This window comes from Arachis ipaensis, chromosome B01 (assembly GCF_000816755.2).
Source record: "Arachis ipaensis cultivar K30076 chromosome B01, Araip1.1, whole genome shotgun sequence".
NCBI classification, from domain to species: domain Eukaryota; kingdom Viridiplantae; phylum Streptophyta; class Magnoliopsida; order Fabales; family Fabaceae; genus Arachis; species Arachis ipaensis.
Window position 1 is genome coordinate 129,654,839 of NC_029785.2, and position 25,178 is coordinate 129,680,016.

The 25,178-nt window shown below is 40.5% G+C and overlaps 2 protein-coding genes across 9 annotated transcripts; one reads left to right on the forward strand and one right to left on the reverse strand.

Moving 5' to 3' along the window:
* Nucleotides 12,195-15,201, reverse strand: LOC107638376. 8 transcript variants are annotated; one of them, XM_021104812.1, is made up of 6 exons: nt 15,019-15,201; nt 14,599-14,767; nt 14,388-14,449; nt 13,443-13,460; nt 13,132-13,239; nt 12,199-12,497 (listed from the first exon to the last, which is right to left on the reverse strand). In XM_021104812.1, the coding sequence occupies exons 2-6, from the start codon at nt 14,602-14,604 to the stop codon at nt 12,341-12,343; spliced, it is 351 nt and encodes a 116-aa protein (XP_020960471.1). In that variant the 5' UTR covers nt 14,605-14,767; nt 15,019-15,201; the 3' UTR covers nt 12,199-12,340. The 8 variants fall into 8 exon arrangements, 7 of the variants coding, with proteins under 7 accessions (XP_020960476.1, XP_020960471.1, XP_020960465.1 ...); XM_021104806.1 differs by having other exon boundaries at nt 12,200-12,497; nt 14,388-14,472; XM_021104808.1 differs by lacking the exon at nt 12,199-12,497 and adding an exon at nt 12,578-12,760 and having other exon boundaries at nt 14,388-14,472.
* LOC110263488 lies at nt 16,128-17,328 on the forward strand. Its single transcript, XM_021104828.1, has 2 exons — nt 16,128-16,471; nt 16,542-17,328. The coding sequence occupies exons 1-2, from the start codon at nt 16,277-16,279 to the stop codon at nt 16,770-16,772; spliced, it is 426 nt and encodes a 141-aa protein (XP_020960487.1). The 5' UTR covers nt 16,128-16,276; the 3' UTR covers nt 16,773-17,328.

Sequence of the window (25,178 nt, forward strand, 5' to 3'; positions counted from 1 at the left end):
TTTTTATATGGTATTTATCTTCTTTTTTTTATTTTTAGTTATTGTTAAAGTTGTTTCTTTTTTCTTTCTATCATATGTTCTTGTTAAGACGTTTTTTTTTTACTTGTTGACATATATGCATTTTTTATTGTCTTTTTTTATTTATCTTTTTCTTGGATTCGTTTATTTTTCTTTTTTCTTAATCTTTTGATTGGTATATTATTTAGTTATCATGATATTAGTGTTGGTGAAGTTAGTTCCTATAATCAATAAATAATATAAATGAATATTTTGAGTAAATAAATTTTTTATAGTATTATTTATTTTATTTGTTGCAATAGAGGTTGAATGTTAACATTTTTTTGTTGACAAATATCTTGGGAACAATATATTATTTTTTAAAACTAAAATTATTTACTTTGACTTCAAATATAATTGGTATAAATTTTTTAATTGAAATGGTGCTTCAGTGTCGTTACTGTTTTAGAATGAAATTAGATTTAAAACAATTGAGTTTAATAATTTTTTACTTCTCTATCAAATAACACAAAAACTGTAGCACTTTGATCTAAACTTTTTAATTTATTTCAAAAATAAAACTAAGTCACACTTATTAGCATGACAAATATTAATAAAACGTGAAATCAAGAAATATATGAAATTTAACAATGTTAACTTTTTTTTTATAAATGATTCCATCAATCACATTGATTTTATTAGGGACGAAGTTATAGACTTAACATATTGGGTTAAATAACTAACACTTAAAAAAGAAATTTATAAAAAAGAAGCTATCCTTCTCCTTTAGCTTGTCCATCAAACAAAAACAACAAATAAAAACTCAGCAATGATATCAATAAAAAAGGATATAAAAAAAAACAAATAAAAAACTAATCTTACTAAATTAATATCATTTCTTACATTCACATTCGTGCCACTTTTACCTCCAAAACGTAACAAAGTTTTTTTTTTTTAATTTGTTCTTTCTGTAACAAAATTTTACCATTTAATCTTTTAACTTTATCCTTTTTCTCTAACCAAACAACCACGGCTGGCTTAACCAAACTGGTTATTTCCCTTTTAATTTTTTTTGTCGTCCAATTTTTCTTGTTTACTATTTATCAAAAATATTTTACTACTGGCTAAGTCGTAAATCCAAGGTTTATAAAGAAAAAATATAAATAATATTAAAAATCAACATAAATAAGCAAGGAAAAAATATGTTAATATAAATTCTTATGTTAATATAAATTTCTTTTTCTAGAATGGTGATTATATTTAGTGGAGCAAGTATTATTTTACCCATCAGATAATTTAAAAAAAGACTACTCAAAAGATCTAGCAAAATAGCTTTCATGATAAATTTTATTAATGCAGTAAAATCACCACATGCATTTATAAATTCATAATCGAAATAAGAGTTTCTCGTCAATTATTTTATCGCTCCAGCAATTAGTTACTATATTACAATATAAGCATTTTAAAACAGTTAAATTTTTTGCTTTGGAAGTGTTACAATGGGTAACTGGAGATTAATAGGCTGGACTGATAAGGTTGGCCCAAACGTCTAGAGGAGGTGATCTCCAACTTGATTCGCGTTTGGGAGCCACCGTCCGACTTGTGTGTATAGGGGTGGTACCTGCAAAGACACTCCGATGCCTAAGTTAGCAAAAGGTTTTAGCAGGTTTAGAGAGTATTGGAACTTAGAGATACCTGAGGGGTGTCAGTGTATTTATAGTGGTGAACCAATAACCACCGTTGGAGTAGTTCCACCTTTTAAGGAGGATAACCGTCCCTTTATCTTAAGGAAGTTGAGATATGGCTCCTGGAAGTGGGTTGCGAGATTTTAGGGGCAGTTACTTATTTGAATAAGCATGATCTGCCAGCTGTCCTTCGAGCCCGACATCTTTGAGGTGGAGTCTGTGTTAATTCTGACCTCCTCTGAGGAGGTCGGTCGGAAGCGAAGGCCAATCTTTGGATTGGGCCTTTTGGTGTGCTTGGACCTGGGCCCTAGTGTTGGACCAGAGTATGAACAGTTTCCCTACTCGAGTCCGATCTCTTTTAATTATGAGCTGGACTCGAGTATTTGAACTCGGGCTTGTAGCCGACGTGATGCAGAAACCGACGTGATTCAAATTTCTCAACAGTCGCGTCTAATCAAACGTCGCGTCTGTTATGGGTTTTGTATTTACACGTGGGGGCAGTTATATTGGTAACAGCGCGTTTCTTTAATGATCGCGTTGAGTTACCCTTATGCTCCTGGCGTGTTTATAAATACTTTTCCCTCTCGTTTCTTCATCTTCTTTCATTTTCTGTAATCTCTTACCCAGAATCCTTATTTTCTCAAAGAGAAAGCTCTTTAGCGTTCCTTCTTGCTATGACAGTTGTTACCTCTGCTTCTCTTCGCACTCATTAACAAAAGGTTAGTCTCTATCCTTCTCCTTTTATCATTTACGTTTGATACCTTTTGCGCGTTTAGAGGAGATTTTGCATGCTGTCAGTGAGTACGTTGGTCTAGCCATTTTTGTTTTCATGCCCTTGAGAGAGGCTGTTTCGTCTTTTAGAGGTTCTCTGTATGATCTTTTTCATTTTTCTTTGTAGGTCTTTGTCGCTTTTTCTCCTATTTTTTTAATTGGAAAAGATGACTTCTCACGTTTCTGAGTGGGTAGACGTTACTGTTCTTGGAGAGGAACCCCTAGTAGACACAGACTACATCACCGACATCCGCACCCACCATAGGATCTGTAGCTCTGATGATGATGAGCCTAAGTATGAGTTGATTGCCCCGGGTCCTGAAGACCGGGTTTGTTTTGGGAAGGCTGCCGATGCTGACCCTCATTTCTTTTTTATGTATGAGAGTCTCTTTACCCGTCTGGGGGTTTTTCTGCCCTTTTCTGACTTTGAGATAGAGGTTCTGAACCGTTTCCGAGTTGCTCCCACCCAACTTCACCCCAACTCTTGGGGTTTCATGAAAATTTATCAACTTGTTAGCCGAGAATTAGATTTTCCAACAACTTTAAAGATTTTCTTTTATCTTTTTCATATGACCAAGCCCTTCAGTGGGCAGAATAATAAGCAGCAGTGGATCTCTTTCCGGGCCATTGAAGGTCAGAAAGTCTTCTACATTTTTGACGATTCCTTCCATGACTTCAAAAATTTTTTCTTTAAAGTTCAAGCGGTAGAGCATCACCATCCATTTTTTCTTGATGAGAACTCCAACCTCCGATTTCCTCTCTATTGGTTTGAGGCCTCTCCTGTCAAAAAATACGGTCTGGAAGATTTGGATGAAGTAGAAGAGGTTGTTGTAAAGTTTTTCCGAGTTGCTTGGGGGAGGTCCCCTAATTTGGATACAAAGAATTTTCTATTGGGCTCTTCGAGTTTTGTACGGATCCAACTAGGTAGTCTTTCTTTGTTGTAGATTAGCTTCCGACTTGTAGTCTAACCCTTTTGTTTTCTTCTTTTCAGAGATGGTGAAGAAAGGCTCCAGCACCTCCTACCAGAAGGTTCAAGATGCCAAGAAAAGGTCGCGGGCACGGGTTGATGCCGCGAGGGCTGCCGATACTCTTCTTCCTCCTCCTCCTCCTCCTCCACCACCTCCTCCTCCTCCTCCTCCATGTGATTTGGGGACCTCTTCTCACCTTATTATGGTAACTTCTGCTTCTGCCTCTTCTCTTCCTCCTCCCATCCTCCATGCCCGAGCTTCCCCTGAACCTGAGAAGAAAAAGCGTAAGACCTCGGGGTCAGGCTCTTCTTCTAGGAATTTTGATGGTCCCCACTTCATTCGGAATCACATCTTTCCCCATACTCATATTAATATGGATGATGCTTCCGTTCGAAACCATCTTAATATCCTAGTTCAGGGGAGTGTTCAGGCTACTGGGGTATGCAAAAAACTTCTTGATATTTTTGAGAAGACTCCCCTTAGCTCTTTGGGTTCTACCAAAAAAGTTGAAGAGCTAGAGGGGAGGATTTTTCTTTATCAAGAGGAAGAGAAGAGGCTCCAGGAGGAAGTTGCTAGTTTAAAGGAGGAGAGGTCCCGACTTCAGGAGAGGGAGAAGAAGTTGATGGCCCAGTGTGCAATGGCGGAGGGCCTGAAGGAGAAGGTGGAGCAGAATTATGTGAGGGTCTTTTCCGAGAACATTAATCTCCAGGGGGAGCTGAAGAAAGGTCGGGAGGCTTATCAGGATTTAAAGGACTCCGTGGCGGAGGGCTCGGAGGAGGCCTGGAGAATTTTTAAAGAGCAAGTCGGAGTTATTGCTCCTGGCCTGGATGTCTCCCTTCTTGATCCTGATAAGATTGTTATGGACGGGGCTATCATTTTTCCTCTCCGACCTGAGACGGATTCTGAGATGAAGACTTGTGGCCAAAGATTTGTAGAACCTCCTCCTCGTGAGGATCAACTGGAAGGATCTCAACCGACGTCTTCAGATGTTCCGACCCCTGCTACCGAAGAGACTGCTCCGTCCTCCCCTGCCGCTGATCCGACCTCTCTTCCTTCTGGTGACCCTTGATTTTCCTTCTAATTGATTCGAGCTATTTTGGGGGCCCGGCTTGTGGGCCCCTTTTGAATAATTTTTATTTTTGTTATTTTTGTGGTGGTTGCTCCTGACTTTTCTTGGCCTTTTATGGCCGTTAACAAAAAATGTTTTAATTCCTGCCCCCTTTTTTAAATAACGGGTTTTAAGATTAATTGTCGTATGCATGCTTTCTGCAATTTTTTCCTTGTTAGGTTTTTTATGAAAAACCCTTTTGATATTTTTGTTTTTGGAAAAAAACCTTTTTATCTGGGCAGGCTGTGTTTTGTCTAAATTGTCTTAGGTTTTCCAAAGACTCAAGACAGCTTCTGCTATTGATTTTTGATGGTTTTTCTTGTCCTTTTTTTGTATTCCTTGTACCCAATTTTCGTTTATTGAGTTTTCTGTAACTTAGGTTATTTTTGCGATGCATTTCTATTTTCTCGGTTCCTCCGACTAGGTAGTTGTTTTAGGTTTTGGGATTCCGAGTTACTGCGATCGACCGTGTAACCTCTTTACACCGACTTGTACCTCGTCATTTTATCCTACCGACCACGTAGGTTGGGATGAGATTTTCACGTTTTATCGAGCTTAAGTCGGCACGTTTCGTAGGAAAATGATAATAACTATTGGAATTTATAAAGAGATGCAGAAAAAGATCTTTTTTTATTGACGAATGTACTTTTTGCTACTAAGGAGTTAAAAATTGTTGCCCCTTAGCCTCCACTTTGATGCCTCGTTAAAACCCCTTCAAGAAAACCCTTCTTTTCGGGAAAAAAACCATGAAGTCAGGAAAAAGAGTACATCAGAGAGTGGAGTTCACTTTTAACTATAGTACCTTTTCATATTACAAGCATGCCACGACCTAGGTAGCTCGGTACTGCTCAAGTCGGTTACCTTGTAGTATCCCTTTCCTAAGACTTCACTTATCTTATATGACCCTTTCCAATTAGCAGCGAGCTTTTCTACCCCCGACTTGTTGACTCCGATGTCATTTCTGATCAAGACCAAGTCATATGGGGCAAAGCTTCTTCGAATGACTTTCTTGTTGTATCTCTTTGTCATCCTTTGCTTTAGCGTTGCTTCTCTTATCTGGGCTTATTCTCGGACTTTGCGGAGTAGCTCGAGTTCTTCTTTGTGCCCCTGTACGTTGCCAACCTCATCGTAGAAGCTCACCCTTTGACTTTGCTCATTGATTTCAATTGGTATCATGGCTTCTATGCCATAAGCAAGTCGGAAGGGTGTTTCCCTTGTGGCAGACTGAGGTGTAGTCCGATATACCCATAGTACTTAAGGGAGTTTCTCAGCCCATGCTCCTTTTGCATCATGCAACCTTTTCTTCAACCCAGCCAGTATGACTTTGTTAGCTGCCTCAGCTTGCCCATTTGCTTGTGGGTGTTCTACTGAAGTGAACTGATGCTTGATCTTCATACTGGCTACCAGGTTTCTAAAGGTGAAGTCTGTGAACTGAGTTCCATTATCAGTGGTAATGGAGTGGGGGACTCCATACCTTGTGATGATGTTTTTGTAAAGGAATTTCCGACTTCTCTGAGCGGCGATGTGGCCAATGGTTCTGCTTCGATCCATTTCGTGAAGTAGTCTACTCCCACTATTAGGTACCTTATTTGTCCAGGAACTTGGGGAAAGGGTCCTAATAGGTCCAATCCCCACTTTGCAAAAGGCCATGGAGAAGTTATGCTAATGAGCTCCTCGGAGGGAGCGACGTGGAAGTTTGCATACATTTGGCATGGTTGACACCTCTTTACGAAATCGATCGCATCTTTCTGCAAGGTCGGCCAATAGAACCCGGCTCGAATGACTTTTCTAGCCAACGACCTTGCTCCGAGATGATTTCTGCAGATACCATTGTGGACTTACTCCAGTACTTCTATCGTCCTTGAAGTCGGAACGCACTTCAATAGTGGTGTGGATATTCCTCTTTTATAGAGGATATTTTTCACCAAAGTGTAGATTTGTGCTTCCCTCCGAATTTTCTTGGCCTCTTTTTCCTCTTTGGGTAGGATGTCGAATTTCATGTATTCAATTAGCGGGTTCATCCATCCGAAGTCCAATTCGGATACTTCAAGGACGTCTTGTTTGCCCTCTGTTTTTGTAACCGAGGGTTCTTGGAGAGTTTTTTGGATCAGGCTTCTATTATTCCCTCCTGGCTTGGTACTTGCTAGTTTGGAGAAGGCGTCTGCTCTGCTGTTGAGATCTCGAGTTATGTGTTTGACCTCGGTCTCTGCAAAACGCCTAAGATACTCCAAGATTTTGTCTAAGTACCTCTTCATATCGGGGTCTTTAGCCTGATACTCTCTATTTATTTGGGAGGTCACCACCTGAGAGTCGCTGAACACGACTACTTTGGTCGCTCCGACTTTCTCGACCAGCTTTAACCCTGCAATCAAGGCTTCATACTCTGCCTGATTGCTAGAAGTTGGAAATTCAAATTTGAGGGAGACTTCTACTTGATTTCCCTCTTGGTTGACAAATATTATGCCTGCGCCGCTTCCGACTTTGTTGGAGGATCCATCCACGTATAGCTCCCATGCCGTGGAGGTTTTCCCTTGATCTCCTGCATATTCTGCCACGAAGTCGGTTAGGTATTAAGCTTTAATTACTGTCCGAGTTTCGTACTTAAGGTCGAACTCGGATAGCTCTATGGCCCATTGAACCATTCTACCCGCAATATCCATTTTCTGAAGGATTTGCTTCATGGGTTGGTTCGTTCGAACTCTTATTGTGTGTGCTTGAAAGTAAGGCTGTAACCTTCGAGAGGCTATAATTAAGGAGTTCGCAAACTTTTCAAGTTTTTGATACCTTAACTCAGGGCCTTGTAGGACTTTACTGGTGAAGTACACAGGATGCTGCCCGACCTCGTCTTCTCGTATTAGAGCTGATGCTACAGCTTTGTCTGCTACAAACAAATACAGGACAAGTTCTTTCCCAACCTTAGGTCGGGTCAGAATGGGAGGTTGGCTTAAAAATCTTTTGAACTCCCGGAATGCTTCTTCGCACTCAGGAATCCATTCGAACTGGCATGCTTTTCTTAGTAGAGAGAATAGTGGTAGGGATCTTAATGCTGATCCCGCCAAGAACCTGGAGAGAGCTGCAAGTCGGCCATTAAACTGCTGGACCTCCCTTAAGCAAGTCGAATTTTTCATTTCTAGGGCTGCTTTGCACTTGTCGGGGTTTGCTTCAATCCCCCTTTGTGTAAGCATAAATCCCAAAAATTTTTCTGCCTCCACCGCGAAGGTGCATTTTGCAGGATTCAGTCTCATCCCATGCATCCTAATGGTGTTGAAGACTTGCGAGAGGTCGGTCAAGAGGTCGGCCTCATCCTTGGTTTTTACTAGTATGTCGTCTACATAGACTTCCATTAAACTCCCAATGTGAGATGCAAACACCTTATTCATCAGCCTTTGGTATGTGGCTCCTACATTTTTTAACCCAAAAGGCATGACCACATAGCAATAGGTCTTGAAAGATGTTTTTTTCTTGATCCGCCTTATACATCGAAATTTGATTATACCCCGAGTACGCATCCATAAATGACAAGTATTGATACCCCGAGCTGGAGTCTACAAAGGCATCAATGTTTAGAAGTGGATATAGGTCTTTAGGACACACCTTGTTCAGGTCGGTGTAATCGACGCACATCCTCCACTTGCCGTTTTGCTTTTTGACCAGCACCACATTTGCCAGCCACGCCAGATATTTAACCTCTTTGATGAAGTCGGCTTCTAGGAGGGCTTGTACTTGCTCTTCCACCACTTGGGCCCATTCAGGTCCGAGCTTCCGTCTTCTTTGTTGAACAGGTCGTGATCCGGCGTATACTGATAGCTTATGCGACATAAGTTCGGAATCTATCCCTGGCATGTCGAAGGCTTTCCAGGCGAAGAGGTCGAAATTCTCTTGTAGGAACTTTATAAGCTTCTGCTTCAGATCTTCTTTCAGATTGGCTCCTATGTTGGTATTTTTTCCTTCCTCTTCTCCGACCTGTATCTCTTCAGTTTTTCTCCCGGGTTGTGGTCGCAACTCTTCTTTAGCCTTGATTCCTCCGAACTCAATTGTGTGCACCTCCTTACCCTTTCCTCTCAGGTTCAGGCTTTCATTATAACACTTTCTCGCCAATTTTTGATCTCCCTTAATGGTTGCAATTCCCTATGGTGTTGGGAATTTCATGCAAATGTGGGGTGTAGATACCACTACTCTGAGCCGATTTAGGGTTGTTCTGCCTATTAGGGCATTGTAGACTGAATCCACATCAACGACTATAAAGTCGATGCTAAGAGTTTTGGACTTTGCCCCTTTTCCAAAAGTTGTGTGTAGGGATATGAATCTCAGTGGCTTTATTAGTGTATCCCCTAACCCATATAAGGTGTCAGGGTAAGCTCTTAATTCCTTTTCATCCAACCCCAACTTATCAAACGCTGGTTTGAACAGGATATCGGCCGAGCTCCCCTGCTCTACCAGGGTTCTGTGTAGATGGGCATTGGCAAGGATCATAGTGACCACTACCGGATCGTCATGTCCGGGAACTATGCCTTGCCCATCTTCTTTAGTGAAAGAGATGGTTGGGAGGTCGGGGACTTCGCCCCCGACTTAGTAGACTTCCTTCAGATGCCTTTTTCAAGATGACTTTGTGAGGCCACCTCCAGCAAACCCCCCTGAGATCATGTGTATATGTCCTTCTGGGGTCTGTGGTGGCGGGTCTCTTCGGTCTTCGTCATCTCGCTTTCTCTTGCCGTGATGGTCCGACCTTTCCATGAGATATCTATCCAGCCGACCTTCTCTGGCCAGCTTTTCTATCACATTTTTTAGGTCGTAACAATCATTTGTTGAGTGACCATATAGTTTATGGTACTCACAGTAGTCGCTACGACTTCCCCCTTTCTTATTTTTGATGGGCCTAGGGGGAGGTAGTCTTTCGGTATGACAAATTTCCCTGTAGACGTCAACTAGGAAAACTCGTAGAGGAGTATAGGAGTGATATTTCCTAGGCCTTTCAGGGCCGATTTCCTCTTTTTTCTTGGGTTCTCTCTTTCTCTTTTGATGAGTGAGAGGGCCCAGGTTGCCAATGTGGCTCTCGCAACCTGGCATTTTACTCCATGTTGATGTACTTTTCAACTCTCTCTTGTACATCACTCAGAGAGGTCGGTTGCCTTTTCGAGATGGACTGGGAGAAGAGACCTTCTCGGAGTCCATTCACTAGGCCCATAATCACTGCCTCCGTGGGCAGGTCTTGAATTTCCAAACACGCTTTGTTGAACCTTTCCATGTAGTCCCTCAAAGGTTCTCTGACCTCCTGTTTTACTCCCAGGAGGCTCGATGCGTGCTTCACTTTATCCTTTTGGATTGAGAATCACATGAGAAGCATCTGTGAGAGGTCGTCGAAACTATTGACTGACCTCGGGGGAGGCTATCGAACCACTTCATCGCTGCTTTAGTCAGGGTTGTCGGAAAAGTCTTGCAGCGAGTAGCATCAGAAGCGTCAGCTAGGTACATCCGACTTTTAAAATTGCTTAAATGATGCTTTGGATCAGTAGTTTCATCGTAGAGGTCCATATCAGGGCTTTTAAAGTTTCTTAAAACTTTTGCCCTCATTATGTCCTCACTGAACGGATCTTCTCCTCCCAAGGAAGAGTCTTCTCGGTCACTGACTCACTGTGAGAGTTTCAACCTTTCAGAGCGGACTCTAGTCTTAGGAGTTTTTCCTTAAGCTCCTTTCGTCGCTCAATCTCGTTCCTCAAATTTCTCTCTGCCTCTTGCTATCGCTCCAGCTCTTGCTCCAATTGCTCCAGGCTCCCCTGGTGGCCATAGAATAATCTCATGAAGTCGGCTGCATGGGGTTTCCCTTCCTTTCTTGGTTCACGCCCCTCAGAGGAGTTTTCCTTTTGGTCTTTCACTCCTGAGGTGCCTTCTTTGTGCTAGTTAGTCGCCCCTTGGTGGGTGACTATTGCTCTATCGTTATTAGCGGCGTCCTGATTCTCTTGCTCAGAATCAGACGTTGTATTTCCATCCTCATTGAATTCGTCCGCCATTACTGGTTGATCTCTCGGGTCCCTAGCAACGGCACCAATGTTACGATGGATAACTAGAGATTAATGGGCTGGACTGATAAGGTTGGCCCAAACGTCTAGATGAGGTGATCTCCGACTTGATTTGCGTCTGGGAGCCACCGTTCGACTTGTGTGTATGGGGGTGGTACCTGCAAAGACACTCTGATGCCTAAGTTAGCAAAGGGTTTTAGCAGGTTTAGAGAGTATTGGAACTTATAGATACCTGAGGGGTGTCAGTGTATTTATAGTGGTGAACCAATAACCACCGTTTGAGTAGTTCTACCTTTTAAGGAGGATAACCGTCCCTTTATCTTAGGGAAGTTGAGATATGGCTCTTGAAAGTGGGTTGAGAGATTTTAGGGGCACTTACTTATTTGAATAAGCATGATCTGCCAGCTGTCCTTCGAGCCTGACTTCTTTGAGGTGGAGTCTGTGTTAATTCCGACCTCCTCTGAGGAGGTCGGTCGGAAGCGAAGGCCAATCTTTGAATTGGGCTTTTTAGTGTGTTTGAACCTGGGCTCTAGTGTTGGATCAGGATATGAACAGGAAGCATATTTGTGGTTGTTTGTGGCCCATTTGATTTTGCATAAATATCATATAATGGCTAAATTTATGGTATTTTTTTTTTTAGAAAAACTCAACTTTAAAGAGAAGAAAGAAAAGCCATGGTATATTCTACGATTTATCAACTTCAAATACAATTATATACCATTCGTGCAGCACATGTAACTCAATATTAAATAGTTAAAAACACAAATACACAATGCATTTCACCATATTTATCACTAAGTTGCTTTTAAACTCAGCTATATTTCATATTCATATTCCCGGTTATAAAAATAAAAGTACACAATTTGAACATGATCTTCCTTTTTGAAATTAGAATTTGAACAACAAAAGTTAAGGACAATTTTTCATTAAAAAATCAGAGCTCGTCCACAAATTTAAGATATTAATATACTAAGATATATAGCTAGTTAGCCTTTAGGCTAAAATTAATATATTGATTCAACATAAATACTTGTTTAGAGAGAAATCCCAAACTTTTGAGTTAAATTTAAGTTAATTAGAAAGTATTTGGGTGATTGAATTTCTTTTATTATATTTTAAAATTATTTGGACATATTGAAACACTGTATCGAACACACATTGACACACTCCCATCATTTTTTTCCTCTTAAAATGGTATATTCATCATGTGATATCTAATAGTTATGCTTAAAATTCCTAGAATGCTTAATTTACTTCATTTCATTCGTTGTCAGACATTTTGTCATTTTGTACAACCTCAAGAAGATCATAGGTACTCCAAAATATAAGTGAACATTTTTGCATTAAATAAGGGGAACATATCTAAATTGTAACATTGTGATAGGATGCTGATATTGAAAGGCAAACACTTGTGCAAGATAACGCTATAAATAAAGCATAAAACATACAATTTTTCATTATTGGTATTGAGGAACTAATCAAAACAATAAAACATTTCATTATTGGTATTGATGGAACTAATCACAACAATAAAACAGTAAATCGCATCATCTATATAAAAAGAGAAACTTTAAGCATGAAAATTGAATTAGTTAGTTGATAGAAAAACCATCTTTCTTTGGCCAAATAAAATGAACACCTTAAAAACAATGAAAGAAGAAAAAAAAAATACCACAACATTTCATTTGATTTTTAATAATAGTTAAAACAAACAAACAGCATTACTCTGCACAAAAATTTTCTTACATTCCTATATTACATTTCTTGAGCTTACGGATTAACTAAAATATGATCTTATTTTTTTCTGTTTTTTTTTTCAATCATCAATTCCATTGCAGCAGTAATAAATGGCACACTGACTAAGAATCTAGATACATATTCAAAACGGTGCCATAAATGTTTGGTACAGGGTACTCTTCTTCTTTTTGTTGATTCACACGAGTTCACAAAGCTGCAACAATGATAACACAATTGCAACATCACTTTAGTAAAACATTTTCTAAAAAGTGATTTGCAAAAGAGATAGTAGTATGACTATTAAAGCAAACATAAACAAACAAAATCACTTGTAATTAAAATGCGAAGAACAAAAACTTGATCTAAATGAGTAACAATATAATATATGCATGTATGCTTACATAGATATATAAATGTAGATGCATATCTGTTGTTGCAGCCTCTTGTATCTTACATTCTTTTCTAGCAGGTAATCCACTTTAACCAACATACCACAATATGAAATCCACACAGAAATTTCAAGGACTAAATTATCATAAATTCATCATAATGTTACTCAAATAACTAAAAAAAGGAGAATTATCATCATACTGCAAAAGGAGAGAGACTCCACATACAAAAGAACTAAGAAAAGTGAAAATTAGAAAAATATCTTAAGTTAAAAAAATAAATAAATAAATTAAATAAATTTCTGATTTGACATATAAAGCTAAAACATTGAAAAGAAAGTATTAATCAAAATAAGGAAAGAATTAAAAAAAAGTGAAATTAATCCATAGCAAAATTTTAAACTCACGGTAGACCACCAAATACTTTGATCATTTTGAAATATTTAAATTCAAATTTACCTGAGGAAAGAATGCTGTCTCGAGAGCCCAAGTGTAACGGGTATAGTGCCTTGCATGTCTCCCACTTGAAACCCCATGTCTCCTTTACTATCTGAAGTTCTGAACACACTGACAAAAGTAACAAAATTACAAACAGTTAGTGAGCAAAATGCGAAAAGGAAAAAGCTGCCAACTTTGAGGGTATCCGACATCATAAAAATAAGAATTGAAACCAAATTTATAAAAATTAGAGAGAAATGAAAGATGGGTATTGATAAAATGTGAGTGTACCAATTGCTTGAGTTGGAGAGTAGCATAAACAATGCCCTTACCTCATCATCATTATGAACCTGAAACATCCTTGGAATTATTATTTTCAAAACTTTGGCAAACAAAAATACAAAATTAAGTTAGGACAAAGTTCCTCAGAAGGGTATTTAACCAATTCTCTTTATGCAAATATTTCATATACTCTTGGAGGAATTTTCACTTATAACAGAAAGCACAGTCCCTTTCTTCTTCCCCCTCTCATCGTTAACTTACTCGAATTTTTTTCTTGTCAGCCCTCAACTCCTATTCTCTAATTTCGTAAAATAAGCTGAAAGATTTATAAAAAGAATCCCCTTCAACAATGAAAGTGAATTTGTCCTGGTGATTGTGCATTTGTGATAATGGAATGCATCACAAAGCAATACAAAACGTATGAAATTCAAGTATGAGAAGTAGTAATCATCTCAATGAAACCAATTAGAAATTGAACTTAAGTTTAAAATATATTCTTAGCAAAATTTAATTGCAGTCATCAAAACACTAAAAGGGAAGATAAGGAAAATAATGAGAACATACAAAAAAAAAAGAGAGAGAGGCAGAAAGACTAATAAAAGAATCACAGAAACAGAAAAGCAGCGAATCAACAGTGTTTCAAATCCCATAGGAGCTAGTCAATTTAAATGATTTTGCCCCATTTCATTGTTTGAATAGAGCTAGTCGTTTTAAATGATTTTGCTCCATTTCATTGTTTGAATTTGAACAACACCATTTCACTCAAGTTCAATAATTTCATTTATTTCCTTATCCGTTAAAGCAAACAAATCCTAGTCTAATATTACATTCTGAACAATTCAATTCATCTTATAAAACCTGCAAATAATAATAATAATAAATAAATAAATATTTTTTTCTCAAGCCAATATTTTACATAGATCCTTCTATATCCCCCCCCTTAATTTTTCTTACAGAAGCAGAAGAGTGTAACAAAGCTCTTAGTTACCACTTACCAATATTGGAAAGTATGCTCAAAATGACTCAGCTCGCACTGCTTCGGAAGGGTAAGCCTGACCTGAACCAAAGAAATGCACAACACCACAACACAGTTTCACATTTCAACACAAAATTCACATTACAATCCACTAAAACCGTGGAAAAAACTAAAAAACAAAAGGGGTAAAAGGAGAAAGTGATGAATGTGTCGTATAGAAGAAGTCTCACCATCATTTCCTGTTAGCAGGAGACAAACGTCGATCTCAAATCTGTTCCTGACTTCTTCCACCGTCCACATCGGTTGGCTTTTCAGTATGACCCTCGTCGCTGTAAATCCCTCTTAGTCGGTGGTTGCAACCTCTTCTGGGATAGTATCTTGCTCTGGAATCACTCTGACCTACAAATTGGGAAGACTCTAATCAAATGAGATCAGAGAAGAGAGAAAGGGGAACCAAAAACAAAAAGAGAAGAGTGAAAAAGGGAAAGGGTTTCAGGGGAAGAGAGAGTGATTATGAGAGTGATAGTGAGGAAAGTTAAAAAAGAGAAAGATTCAAAAGGATTGAAATTCGAAAATTTTTGAAAGATTCGCGCTCAAAATTGCTGAAACTTCTTCCCTTCATCCTATTAACCAAAAATTAGAACAATTATCTGCAAGATAATTACTCGGCAATCCCATGTTTATACCATGAAACCAATCACAAAGCAGCATTTGAACTCGAAAGAGTGATTTGGGGATTGCTGAAGCCACCTCTGCCTTCGATCCCGTAGACAAAAAAGGACCTTGCAACAGTTCAAAACATTGCAGGAGAGAATTCGAGAAATAAGTAGTTCCCTCACTTTTTCAGCTTCAAATGGGTTAAAAAAAAGATACAAAAAGGACAGAGGTTGTAAATAACAATGTATATGTAGGACAGAATTGTAATAACATAAGAAACACGTGTCTCACCAACGAAGCTTGTGGATGTAGTTTTACTATTTTGCTAGCCATCTTTATAATTATAAATTGATTGCCCACTAGTTGTTTCGCTAAGGGTTGTCACAACATGGATACCTACGATGAAGTCGTCGAATATAAACAACAGGAGTGGGTGGACGACACACATTAGATGTTACTGTTGCCTCTTATCATCCCTTAAATCTGTTGGGAGTTGATGAGATACATGGAGGTTGGTCATGATGCCTTCCCCACAACCATGAATTATGATACCAAATCTCTTGGGAGATCTGAACGGTTTTTTGGGTACAAGTTGAAAGCTGATCCCTGTTCCTTGTTGGTGTTGGTGCATGTTTCAAATTTTCAGTACCATCCAAACAAGAACCATGTGTTGCTGATTCACGTCCATTTCAGTCCGTTTCCAACGTTGTCAAACGTAATTAGTTTAAGGTGTAAAAATACCAGCCTATAAATAATATTTATGCACATCTATCATCTCTATTAAATGGCAATTTGGGTAGCCAAGTTGATTGAATTGCTTTTAAATTCGATGCCTAATACAACTTTAAACGATGACTAATATCAATCAACAAAACCACTTATGCAAGAATAAAATTGACAATAGACTTGGTACGACTAAATCCCCATTTTGGTCCCCCAGATTCAGCCCGTGAACCAATTTTGCCCCTGAGATTCTAATTGCACTGTTTATGTCCCCCAGATTCCGATTTGAGCACCATAATAGTCCTTCGAAGATTTTCCGGCGTGACTCAGCGACGGCGTTGCTTATGTGGCACAGCCACTGCCACGTTGGACGCCGTAGTGTACATATGACGTGGAATGTGTATAAAATTCCCTAATGTAGTCCCTGTCCTCATTTTTAAACCCTAAAATTTCGTTGGCCTTCCCATTGAGGTTCTCTTCATCAACGTCTTCTTCTGCATCTCTTCTGTACACCGATAGCTGTCCACCATGAGAGGAAGTGGGAGCCATGTTGCAGGAAGTTCCAACCGGTCATCGTCGACGGAGAACTGGAGAAGAAGCACGACGCGAAGTAGGCATGGACGGGTTCCGGACTGGTGCGGCTGTGGTTGTCGCCCGGTGCTAAGGTGGTCTGGGACGGAGTCGCATCCTAACAAGCCCTTCTTTGGTTGCCCCAACTATAATGTGAGTAAAGTTTAATAATTTGTAGCAGATTGAAAAAATTTTTTCGGTTGATTATTTTGGTTGGTTGCAGACAAGTGGAAAAACATGGTGTGGGTTATTCGTCTGGGCTGATTCTGTGCAAGAGGAGTTGTCTGAAGGAGCTGTTGCAAGAGATGATGATGGTGACAGGAAGATGAACTTTGCATGGCGGATGGGCAAGATGGAGGCAGACATTAGGAATCTGAAATTCATAACTCATGTTCTTGGATTTGGGTTCTTAGTAATTGTTGTTTTTGTAGGATTGGTGCTATTAAAGGGTTGAGAACATGTCAATGTAATGCAGTTCCCAAATTAATGAATGAAACTGTTATGTGGTAACATAACAAGGTTTGTGTAAATCATCTTACTTTGATATAATATAATATCCTGTTGGATGAAGTAAAAGAACTTGTAAATAAGTAACAGCAAGATTGATCCAAACCATGGACAGTATTAATTGATCAATACCAAAATATGGCAAACCATTCATAGTTTTAACACATTACAACCATAAGTAATTGAACAAGTAGCATGACATACTTGATTAGTAATCAACAAAATGAACCATTGTTTAGAGTGAGTACAGTCACTGTATCTTTTAACAAAAAACTAACACTTGACAAGCAAAATGTCCTAATGTCCTAATATGAAAGTTCACTTCTTTCGGGGGTGCTTAAATCCAGGAGTCGGCACAAACTTCAGAAAATTTGTGAATCGTGAAGCAGTGGCAGAACTCGCACCCTTCATTGGGTCCAGTGCTGTAGAAGGGGTTGTTGGAGGTGACCTTCTTCTAGTAGGCAGTTTGGCAGGTCTTGTGGCTGGTTCCCCGGTTACTTCAGTGAACTACACAAATTTCAAACCAGAAATAAATACCAAACATTGTCACTCAGTAAACCTTTTTCAGAGTTTTTACTCCATTAATTACAAAGGCTTATTATAGAATTAAAATTGTACCTTTTGAGAGTCTTCTGGTTCAGAACAAATTGGCTGTGACAGATCAATTTCTGATGCTTGACCAATAGGAGCAGAATTGATGGTAATATTAGCATTAGCCGTAGCTGTAGCAGTAGTAGTTGCATTTGGAGTAGCAGTTGCAGTGGCGCTGGCAGATGCAGAGGCAGTTGCAGTGTCAGTTGTGGTGGCCTGGGCAGTTGCAGTTGCTTGTGCACTAGCATTTTTAGGGGCTTTAGCAGCCTCTGCTGCCTTTGCAGCAGCTGCAGCATCAGCTGCAGCTTGAGCAGCATCAGCTGCTCTTTTCTTTTCACATCCTTCACCATAATAGTCCCTAACTTTGCCAATCCTTCACCATAATAGTCCCTAACTTTGAAAATCGATCACCATAGTAGTACCTAACAGCACACCATCATGGTATAGTACGTAATCAAACAATTAGATCAGAGCAGTAATCACAGCATAGCAGCAGACACTAACAGCACTTTTCATTCGTTTTGCCCCATGAAACGACGTCGTTCTGACTCTCCAACGTGGCAGTGGCTGTGCCACATAAGCAACGCCGTCGCTGAGTCACGCCGGAAAATCTTCGAAGGACCATTATGGTGCTCGAATTGGAATCTGGGGGACATAAACAGTGCAATTGGAATCTCAGGGGCAAAATTGGTGCACGGGCTGAATCTGGGGGACCACTATGGGGATTTAGTCCTCCAAAAACATAAAGGGGAAAGAAGATCAACATTGGGGCGCATTGCTGATGCAAGGATCAACGGAATCACATCATGTTCCAAAATTACAGAAAAATGTGGAGAGGATTATATTCATATCCCCCTGAAAAATAATGAAAGATAAAATTGTGAACTACAATCTACAGTCCTCCCTAATCACCACAAGGTTCTTAGACATTGTGCAGTTGCAAAAAATATTAAAAAGATGGCAGCTCAGCATGCTGGATTTAGAAGCATTCCCAGAGAATACCCTGAAAGCATCACATCTCACACACACTGAACCCCAGTTCACTAAAACTAACTACTAAGCCTCTTATGCTGACAGATATTACTGCCTGATTCATCAAAAAACCAGTTCATGGCAAAATTAATGTAAATTATCAAATGAAACCTCAGAAAAGTAGACTGAAATTCAAAAAGGTATCCACAAAGCTCAAGACATCAATTTACTATCCATTACTGGAAGATTCCTTTTCTCATGATACACCTTCAATAAGTCGCGAGCATGATTCTTATCACGATTCACATAATTCTTAAAGAACATCTCTTCCGAAACACAGTATGCAAACAAATACCTACCACTCTTAATGACACCATTGGCCATGAGAATCTTCAAGACAGCAGCCCTCGGAACAACCCTTTTCTCCAAATCCAGCGAGAGAAGAAGCGGATAATTGGTGACATCAACAGGCTTCCAACCGAGTTCTTTGACAAAGAATTCAATGCAGGCCTCAATTTTCTGCACAGATATCAGCATAAAGCAAGAGTGCTTCACAAACGCCTCACGAATGTTGTCGTCAGTTAATCCAAACCTCTTGAACAACTCAACCTTCTTATCCCACATGGACTTGGGAAGATACGTAGCATACAATGCAGGAACAAAATTAGCCTTTTTGGGATCAACCCCCATTTTAATGACTTCATCTACTATACTCTTAAGGCTAACTTCAGAATTGAATAGAAGCAACGAAGGCCACTGGCGAATTAGCCTTGCCACGCTTCTCTCACGGACCCCTAAATCAACCAACAATTTAACATTTCGAAGCAAGCTAGAATAAGTTAAAATTTGGGCAGTACGTAAGATAGAAGCAACGGTCCTTTCTTCAGAACGAATGAAATTGTTCAACAAATCGAAAGTGGGGATCAGGTGTTTCTCTAAGCTTCTTGCCAAGATTATAGGGTTGAGAACGATGAGGCGGGCAAGTTGTGATTTTGAAAAACCTTTGGAGATGAGGAACTGGAACTTGGGCAAGATGGTCTCTTTGGGTTTGCTGACGAGAATCCGGGGCTTTTTCCGAATGACATTGTGAATTTGCAAATCTGAGAAACCGAAGCTCCTGAAGAGTGCGATGACTGAGTCGGGTTTCTCTGGACTCTTAAAAAGTACGTATTTTGAAGCTTTAAGAGCGGAATCTGGGAGGAGCTCACAATTGTTGACGAGGTAATTCACCGTAAAGGATTGTTTTTGCAGGGTTTCTGTGACTGTGGTGTAATTGGGAGCACGGAATAGGGAAGATGGTGAAGGGATCAGAAATGAGGGTGATGAGGTTCTTGTGATGACAGTGAGGTGGTACAAGAACAGTTTTTGTTATAAGATCCCCTCATCAGTTTTCAATTTTTTGACAGATGGACGAGTGAGTAAAATGGGAGAAGGGATGAACCCTAAGTTTCGGATTCAGGATGAGAAGAAAAACGAATTATTTTCTTTCCTTCCATTTTATTTGCAACATCTTGCAAAGTGTTAGGAAGAAAGCTTGCACAAATACAATTTTATAAAATAGCATACGTAATTACAACTTTTTTAATCTTTGTACATACAGTAACTTATTAGTCAGCACCAAATCCTTAAATAGAGCTCAGTATCGTGATAGATTAATCCTTGATCTGCCGGATTAGGAGATACCATCAAAAGTCAAAAAAAATTTACAACTTTTCTATTTGTGTGTAAAACGCGCTACATCCTGTCGCGGATTCCATTAACACGTAAATCGCTATATCCTTTTGCGATTTACGTTCAAAACACCAAGAACATAAATCTCTACATACGTGTAGCGGATTATGAAGGAGTTGACTCACTATATTTAACCAATTTTTTTACCAAAGATAGAAGATTCGAATCCGCAACCTCTTAAATGAGTATGGAAAGACTATGTCATTTAACCTATAACTCATTTAAATAAATAGTTTTTATATGTACTCAAAAACTATTCATAGCTATATGAAAACTATTCATAGCTATATAAGTACATATGTACTCAAAAATTATTCATAACTATATGAGTAAATATTAAAAGTTTGTAAATTAAATTTGTTTATACCTTAACCCAGCACTATGACCCAGGTCCAAATGAGGCAAAAAGACCCAATCTAAAGATTGGCCTTTTCCACCCACCCGACCTCGTCTAAAGAGGTCGGGGTCGACATAGACCTTCCTCCAAAGAAGTCGGGTTTAAGATAGGCTGACAGGCAACACTTATTCAAATAAGTAACTGCCCTAAAATCTCTCAACCCACTTCTAGAAGCCATATCTAAATAACCCTAAGATAAAGGGACGGTTATCCACCTTTAGAAGTGTAACTACTCCAACGGTGGTTATTGGATCACCATTATAAATACACTGACACCCCTCAGGTATCTCTAAGTTCCAATACCTTCTAAACCTGCTTAACCCCTTGCTGACTTAGGCATTGGAGTGTCTTTGCAGGTACCACCCCCCATTCTTCCATATACACAACTCGGACGGCGACTCTAGGATGTGAACAAGTCGGAGCCAACCTTCCTTTGACGTTTGGGCCAATCTCTTAAGCCCAATCTGCCTATCTCAGGTTACCTACGTAATATTAGCACCGTTGTCGGGGACCTGGGAGATCAACCCATGATGGTGGACGACCTAAACGAGGACGAAAACACTGCGTCCGAATCTAAGCAAAGAAACCAAGACACTGGTAACAATGACAGAGCCATAGTCACTCTGTAAGGAGCAACTAACCAGAACAGAGAAGACCCCTCAGGGGAGAAAGACCCAAAGGGAATCCCCTCTGAGGTGCACGAACCAGGAAAAGAAGGACAGCCCCATGCGGCCGACCTCATGGATTGCTCCACAACCACCAAGGACGGTTCGAGCAGCTAGAACGAGAATTAGAGCGACAGCGAGAAGTGGAGAGAAACCTGAGGAGAGAGGTCGAGCGACGAAAAGAGCTTGAAGAAAAGCACTTGAGATTAGAGTCCAATCTCCGAGGTAAGAGCTCTCGCACTGATTGAGAAGATTCTCCCTTGGGGGAGAAGACCCGTTCAGTGAAGACATAATGAGGGCAAAAGTTCCAAGGAACTTCAAAAGCCCCGACATGGACCTATACGACGGGACCACCGATCCAAAGCATCACCTGAGCAATTTTAAAAGTCGGATGTACCTAGCCGACGCCTCTGATGCTACTCGCTGCAATGCCTTTCCAACAACTCTGACAAAAGCAGCAATGAAGTGGTTCGATAGCCTCCCCCCAAGGTTGGTCACCAGTTTCGACGACCTCTCGCGTAAGTTCCTTATGCGATTTTCAATCCAAAAAGATAAAGTGAAGCACGCGCCGAGTCTCCTAGGAGTAAAACAGGAGGTCGGAGAACCTTTGTGGGACTACATGGAAAGGTTCAACAAGGCGTGCCTAGAAATTCAAGACCTGCCTACAGAAGCAGTGATTATGGGCCTGGTAAATGGACTTCGAGAAGGCCCTTTCTCCCAGTCCATCTCAAAAAGGCACCCGACTTCTTTGAGTGATGTACAGGAAAGAGCGGAGAAGTACATGAATATGGAGAAAAACTCCAGACTGCAGGAACCAAGCTGGTGACCTGGGCACTCTCACCCGACAAAAGAGAAAGAGAGGGAGCCCAAGAAAAAAGAAGAAGTCGGGACCGAAAGGCCCAGGAGATATCACTCTTATACCCCTCTACGAGTTTCCCTAGTAGACATTTATAGGGAAATTTGTCACACCAAAAGGCTACCTCCCCCTCGGCCCATCAAGAACAAGAAAGGGGAAAGTCATGGCGAATACTATGAGTACCATAAGGTATATGGTCACTCAACAAATGATTGTTACGACCTGAAGAATGTGATAGAAAAGCTGGCCAGGGAAGGTCGGCTTGACAGATATCTCATGGAAAGGTCGGACCATCATGGCAAGAGGAAGCGAGATGAAGAGGATCGAAGAGATCCACCACCATAGATCCCGGAAAGGCACATACATATGATCTCAGGGGGGTTTGCTGGAGGAGGTCTCGCAAAGTCATCTCACAAGAGGCACCTGAAGGAAGTCTACCAGGTCGGAGGTGAATTGCCCGACCTCCCAACCATCTCTTTCACCAAAGAAGATGGGCAGGCATTGTTCCCGGACATGATGATCCGGTAGTGATTACCATAATTCTCGCCAATGCCCATCTACACAGAACCCTAGTGGATCAGGGAAGCTCGGCTAACATCCTGTTCAAACCAGCATTTGACAAGTTGGGATTGGATGAAAATGAGTTAAGAGCATACCCGGATACCCTATATGGGCTGGGGTATACACCCATAAAACCACTGGAATTCAAACCCCTACATACAACTTTTGGAAAGGAGATGAAATCCAAGACTCTAAGCATCGACTTCATAGTCGTTGATGTGGGCTCAGCAATAACACTTTAATAGGCAGAACAACTCTAAATCGGCTTGAAGCAGTGGTATCTACCCCCCATCTTTGCATGAAGTTCCCAACACTAGAGGGAATTGCAACCATCAGGAGAGATAAAAAATTGGCGAGAAAGTACTATAACGAAAGCCTAAACCTGAGAGAAAAAGGCATTCGAGCTAAAGAAGAGTTACGACCACAGCCCAAGGGAAAGACTAAAGAGGTACAGGTCGGGAAGGAGGAAGGAAAGAATACCAACATAGGAGCCAACTTGAAAGAAGACTTGAAGCAGAAGCTTATAAGGCTCCTATAAGAGAATTCCGACCTCTTCGCCTGGAAATCCTCTGACATGCCCTGGATAGATCCCGAGCTCATGTCGCACAAACTGTCGGTATACCCTGGATCATGACCTGTTCAGCAGAGAAGATGGAAGCTCAAACCTGAACGAGCTCAAGTGGTGGAAGAGCAAATACAAGCTCTCCTAGAAGCCGGCTTCATCAGAGAGGTCAAATATCCGGCTTGGCTAGCAAATGTGGTGCTAGTCAAGAAACAAAACCAAGTGGAGGATGTGCGTCGACTACACCGACCTGAACAAGGCGTGTCCAAAAGACCCATATCCACTTCCAAATATTAATATCCTAGTAGATTCCAGCTCGGGATATCAATACTTGTCGTTCATGGATGCATACTCGAGATATAACCAAATTCCAATGTACAAGTTGGATCAAGAAAAAACATCTTTCATCACACCTAGAGCGAATTATTGCTATGTGGTTATGCCTTATGGGTTAAAAAATGCAGGAGCCACATATCAAAGGCTGATGAACAAGGTGTTTGCACCTCACCTTGGGAATCTAATGGAAGTATATGTAGACGACATGTTAGTAAAAACCAAGGATGAGGCCGACCTCTTGACCGACCACTCGCAAGTTTTCAACACCATAAGGACGCACAGGATGAGATTGAATCCTGCAAAGTGCACCTTCGCAGTAGAGGCTGAAAAATTTTTGGGGTTTATGCTAACACATAGGGGGATTGAAGCCAACCCCAATAAGTGTAGAGCTATCCTAGAAATGAAAAGTCCGACTTGTTTAAGGGAGGTCCAACAACTAAATGGCCGACTTGCAGCTCTCTCCAGGTTCTTGGCAGGATCAGCATTAAGATCCCTACCACTTTTCTCTCTACTAAGAAAAGGATGCCAGTTCGAATGGACTCCAGAATGCGAAGAAGCTTTCCAGAAGTTCAAAAGGTTCCCATTCTGCCCCGACCTAAAGTCGGGAAAGAACTTATCCTGTATTTGTTCGTAGCTGACAAAGCTGTAGCATCAGCTCTAATACGGGAAGACGAGGTCAAATAGCATCCAGTATATTTCACCAGCAAGGTTCTACAAGGCCCCGAGTTAAGATACCAAAAACTCGAGAAGTTTGCGTATGCCTTAATAGTGGCGTCTCGAAGGCTACGACCTTATTTTCTAGCTCACACAATAAGAGTTCGAACGAACCAGCCCATGAAGCAAATTCTTCAAAAAATAGACATTGCGAGCAGAATGGTTCAATGGGCTATAGAGATATCTGAGTTTAACCTCAAGTATGAAACTCGGACAGCAATTAAAGCCCAATGCATCACCGACTTTGTAGCAGAATATGTAGGAGATCAAGAGGAAGCCTCCACAGCATGGGAGCTATACGTGGATGGCTCTTCCAACAAGGTCGAAAACGGTGCAGGCATAATACTGGTTAACCAAGAGGGAACTCAAATAGAAGTCTCCCTCAAATTTGAATTCCCGGCTTCTAACAATCAGGCAGAATATGAAGCCTTGATTACCGGGTTGAAGCTAGCAGAAGAAGTCGGTACAGCCAAAGTAGTGGTCTTCAGCGACTCTCAGGTAGTGACCTTCCAGATCAATGGAGAGTATCAGGCTAAAGATCCTAATATGAAGAGGTACTTAGACAAAACCTTGGAATATCTTAGGAGGTTCTCGGAGACCGAGGTCAAACACAAAACTCGGGATCCCAATAGCAGAGCATACGCCCTCTCCAAGTTAGCAAGTACCAAGTCAGGAGGGAATAATAGAAGCCTGATCCAGAAAACTCTCCAAGAACCCTCTATCACAAAAACAGAGGCTAAACAGGATGTCCTAGAGGTATCTGGGTTGGACCTCGGTTGGATGACTCCCTTGATCGAATACATGAAATTCGACATCCTACCTAATGAAGAAAAAGATGCCAAGAAAATCCGGAGGAAGGCACAAAACTACACTTTGGTGAAGAATATCCTCTATAAAAGAGGAATATCAACGCCATTGTTGAAGTGCATTCCGACCTCAAAAACAATAAAAGTTTTATAGGAGGTGCA

Bases quoted from the DNA above. Each gene is read 5' to 3' on its own strand.
- LOC107638376 (XM_021104806.1), bottom strand. From the start codon at position 14,668: ATGTGGACGGTGGAAGAAGTCAGGAACAGATTTGAGATCGACGTTTGT. The intron at 14,473-14,598 runs GTGAGACTTCTT...ACTGTGTTGTGG, and splicing joins CCTGCTAACAGGAAATGATG to TGTTGTGCATTTCTTTGGTT. The intron at 12,498-13,131 runs GTAAATTTGAAT...TCATTGTTGCAG, and splicing joins AGACAGCATTCTTTCCTCAG to CTTTGTGAACTCGTGTGAAT.
- LOC110263488 (XM_021104828.1), top strand. From the start codon at position 16,277: ATGAGAGGAAGTGGGAGCCATGTTGCAGGAAGTTCCAACCGGTCATCG. The intron at 16,472-16,541 runs GTGAGTAAAGTT...GGTTGGTTGCAG, and splicing joins TTGGTTGCCCCAACTATAAT to ACAAGTGGAAAAACATGGTG.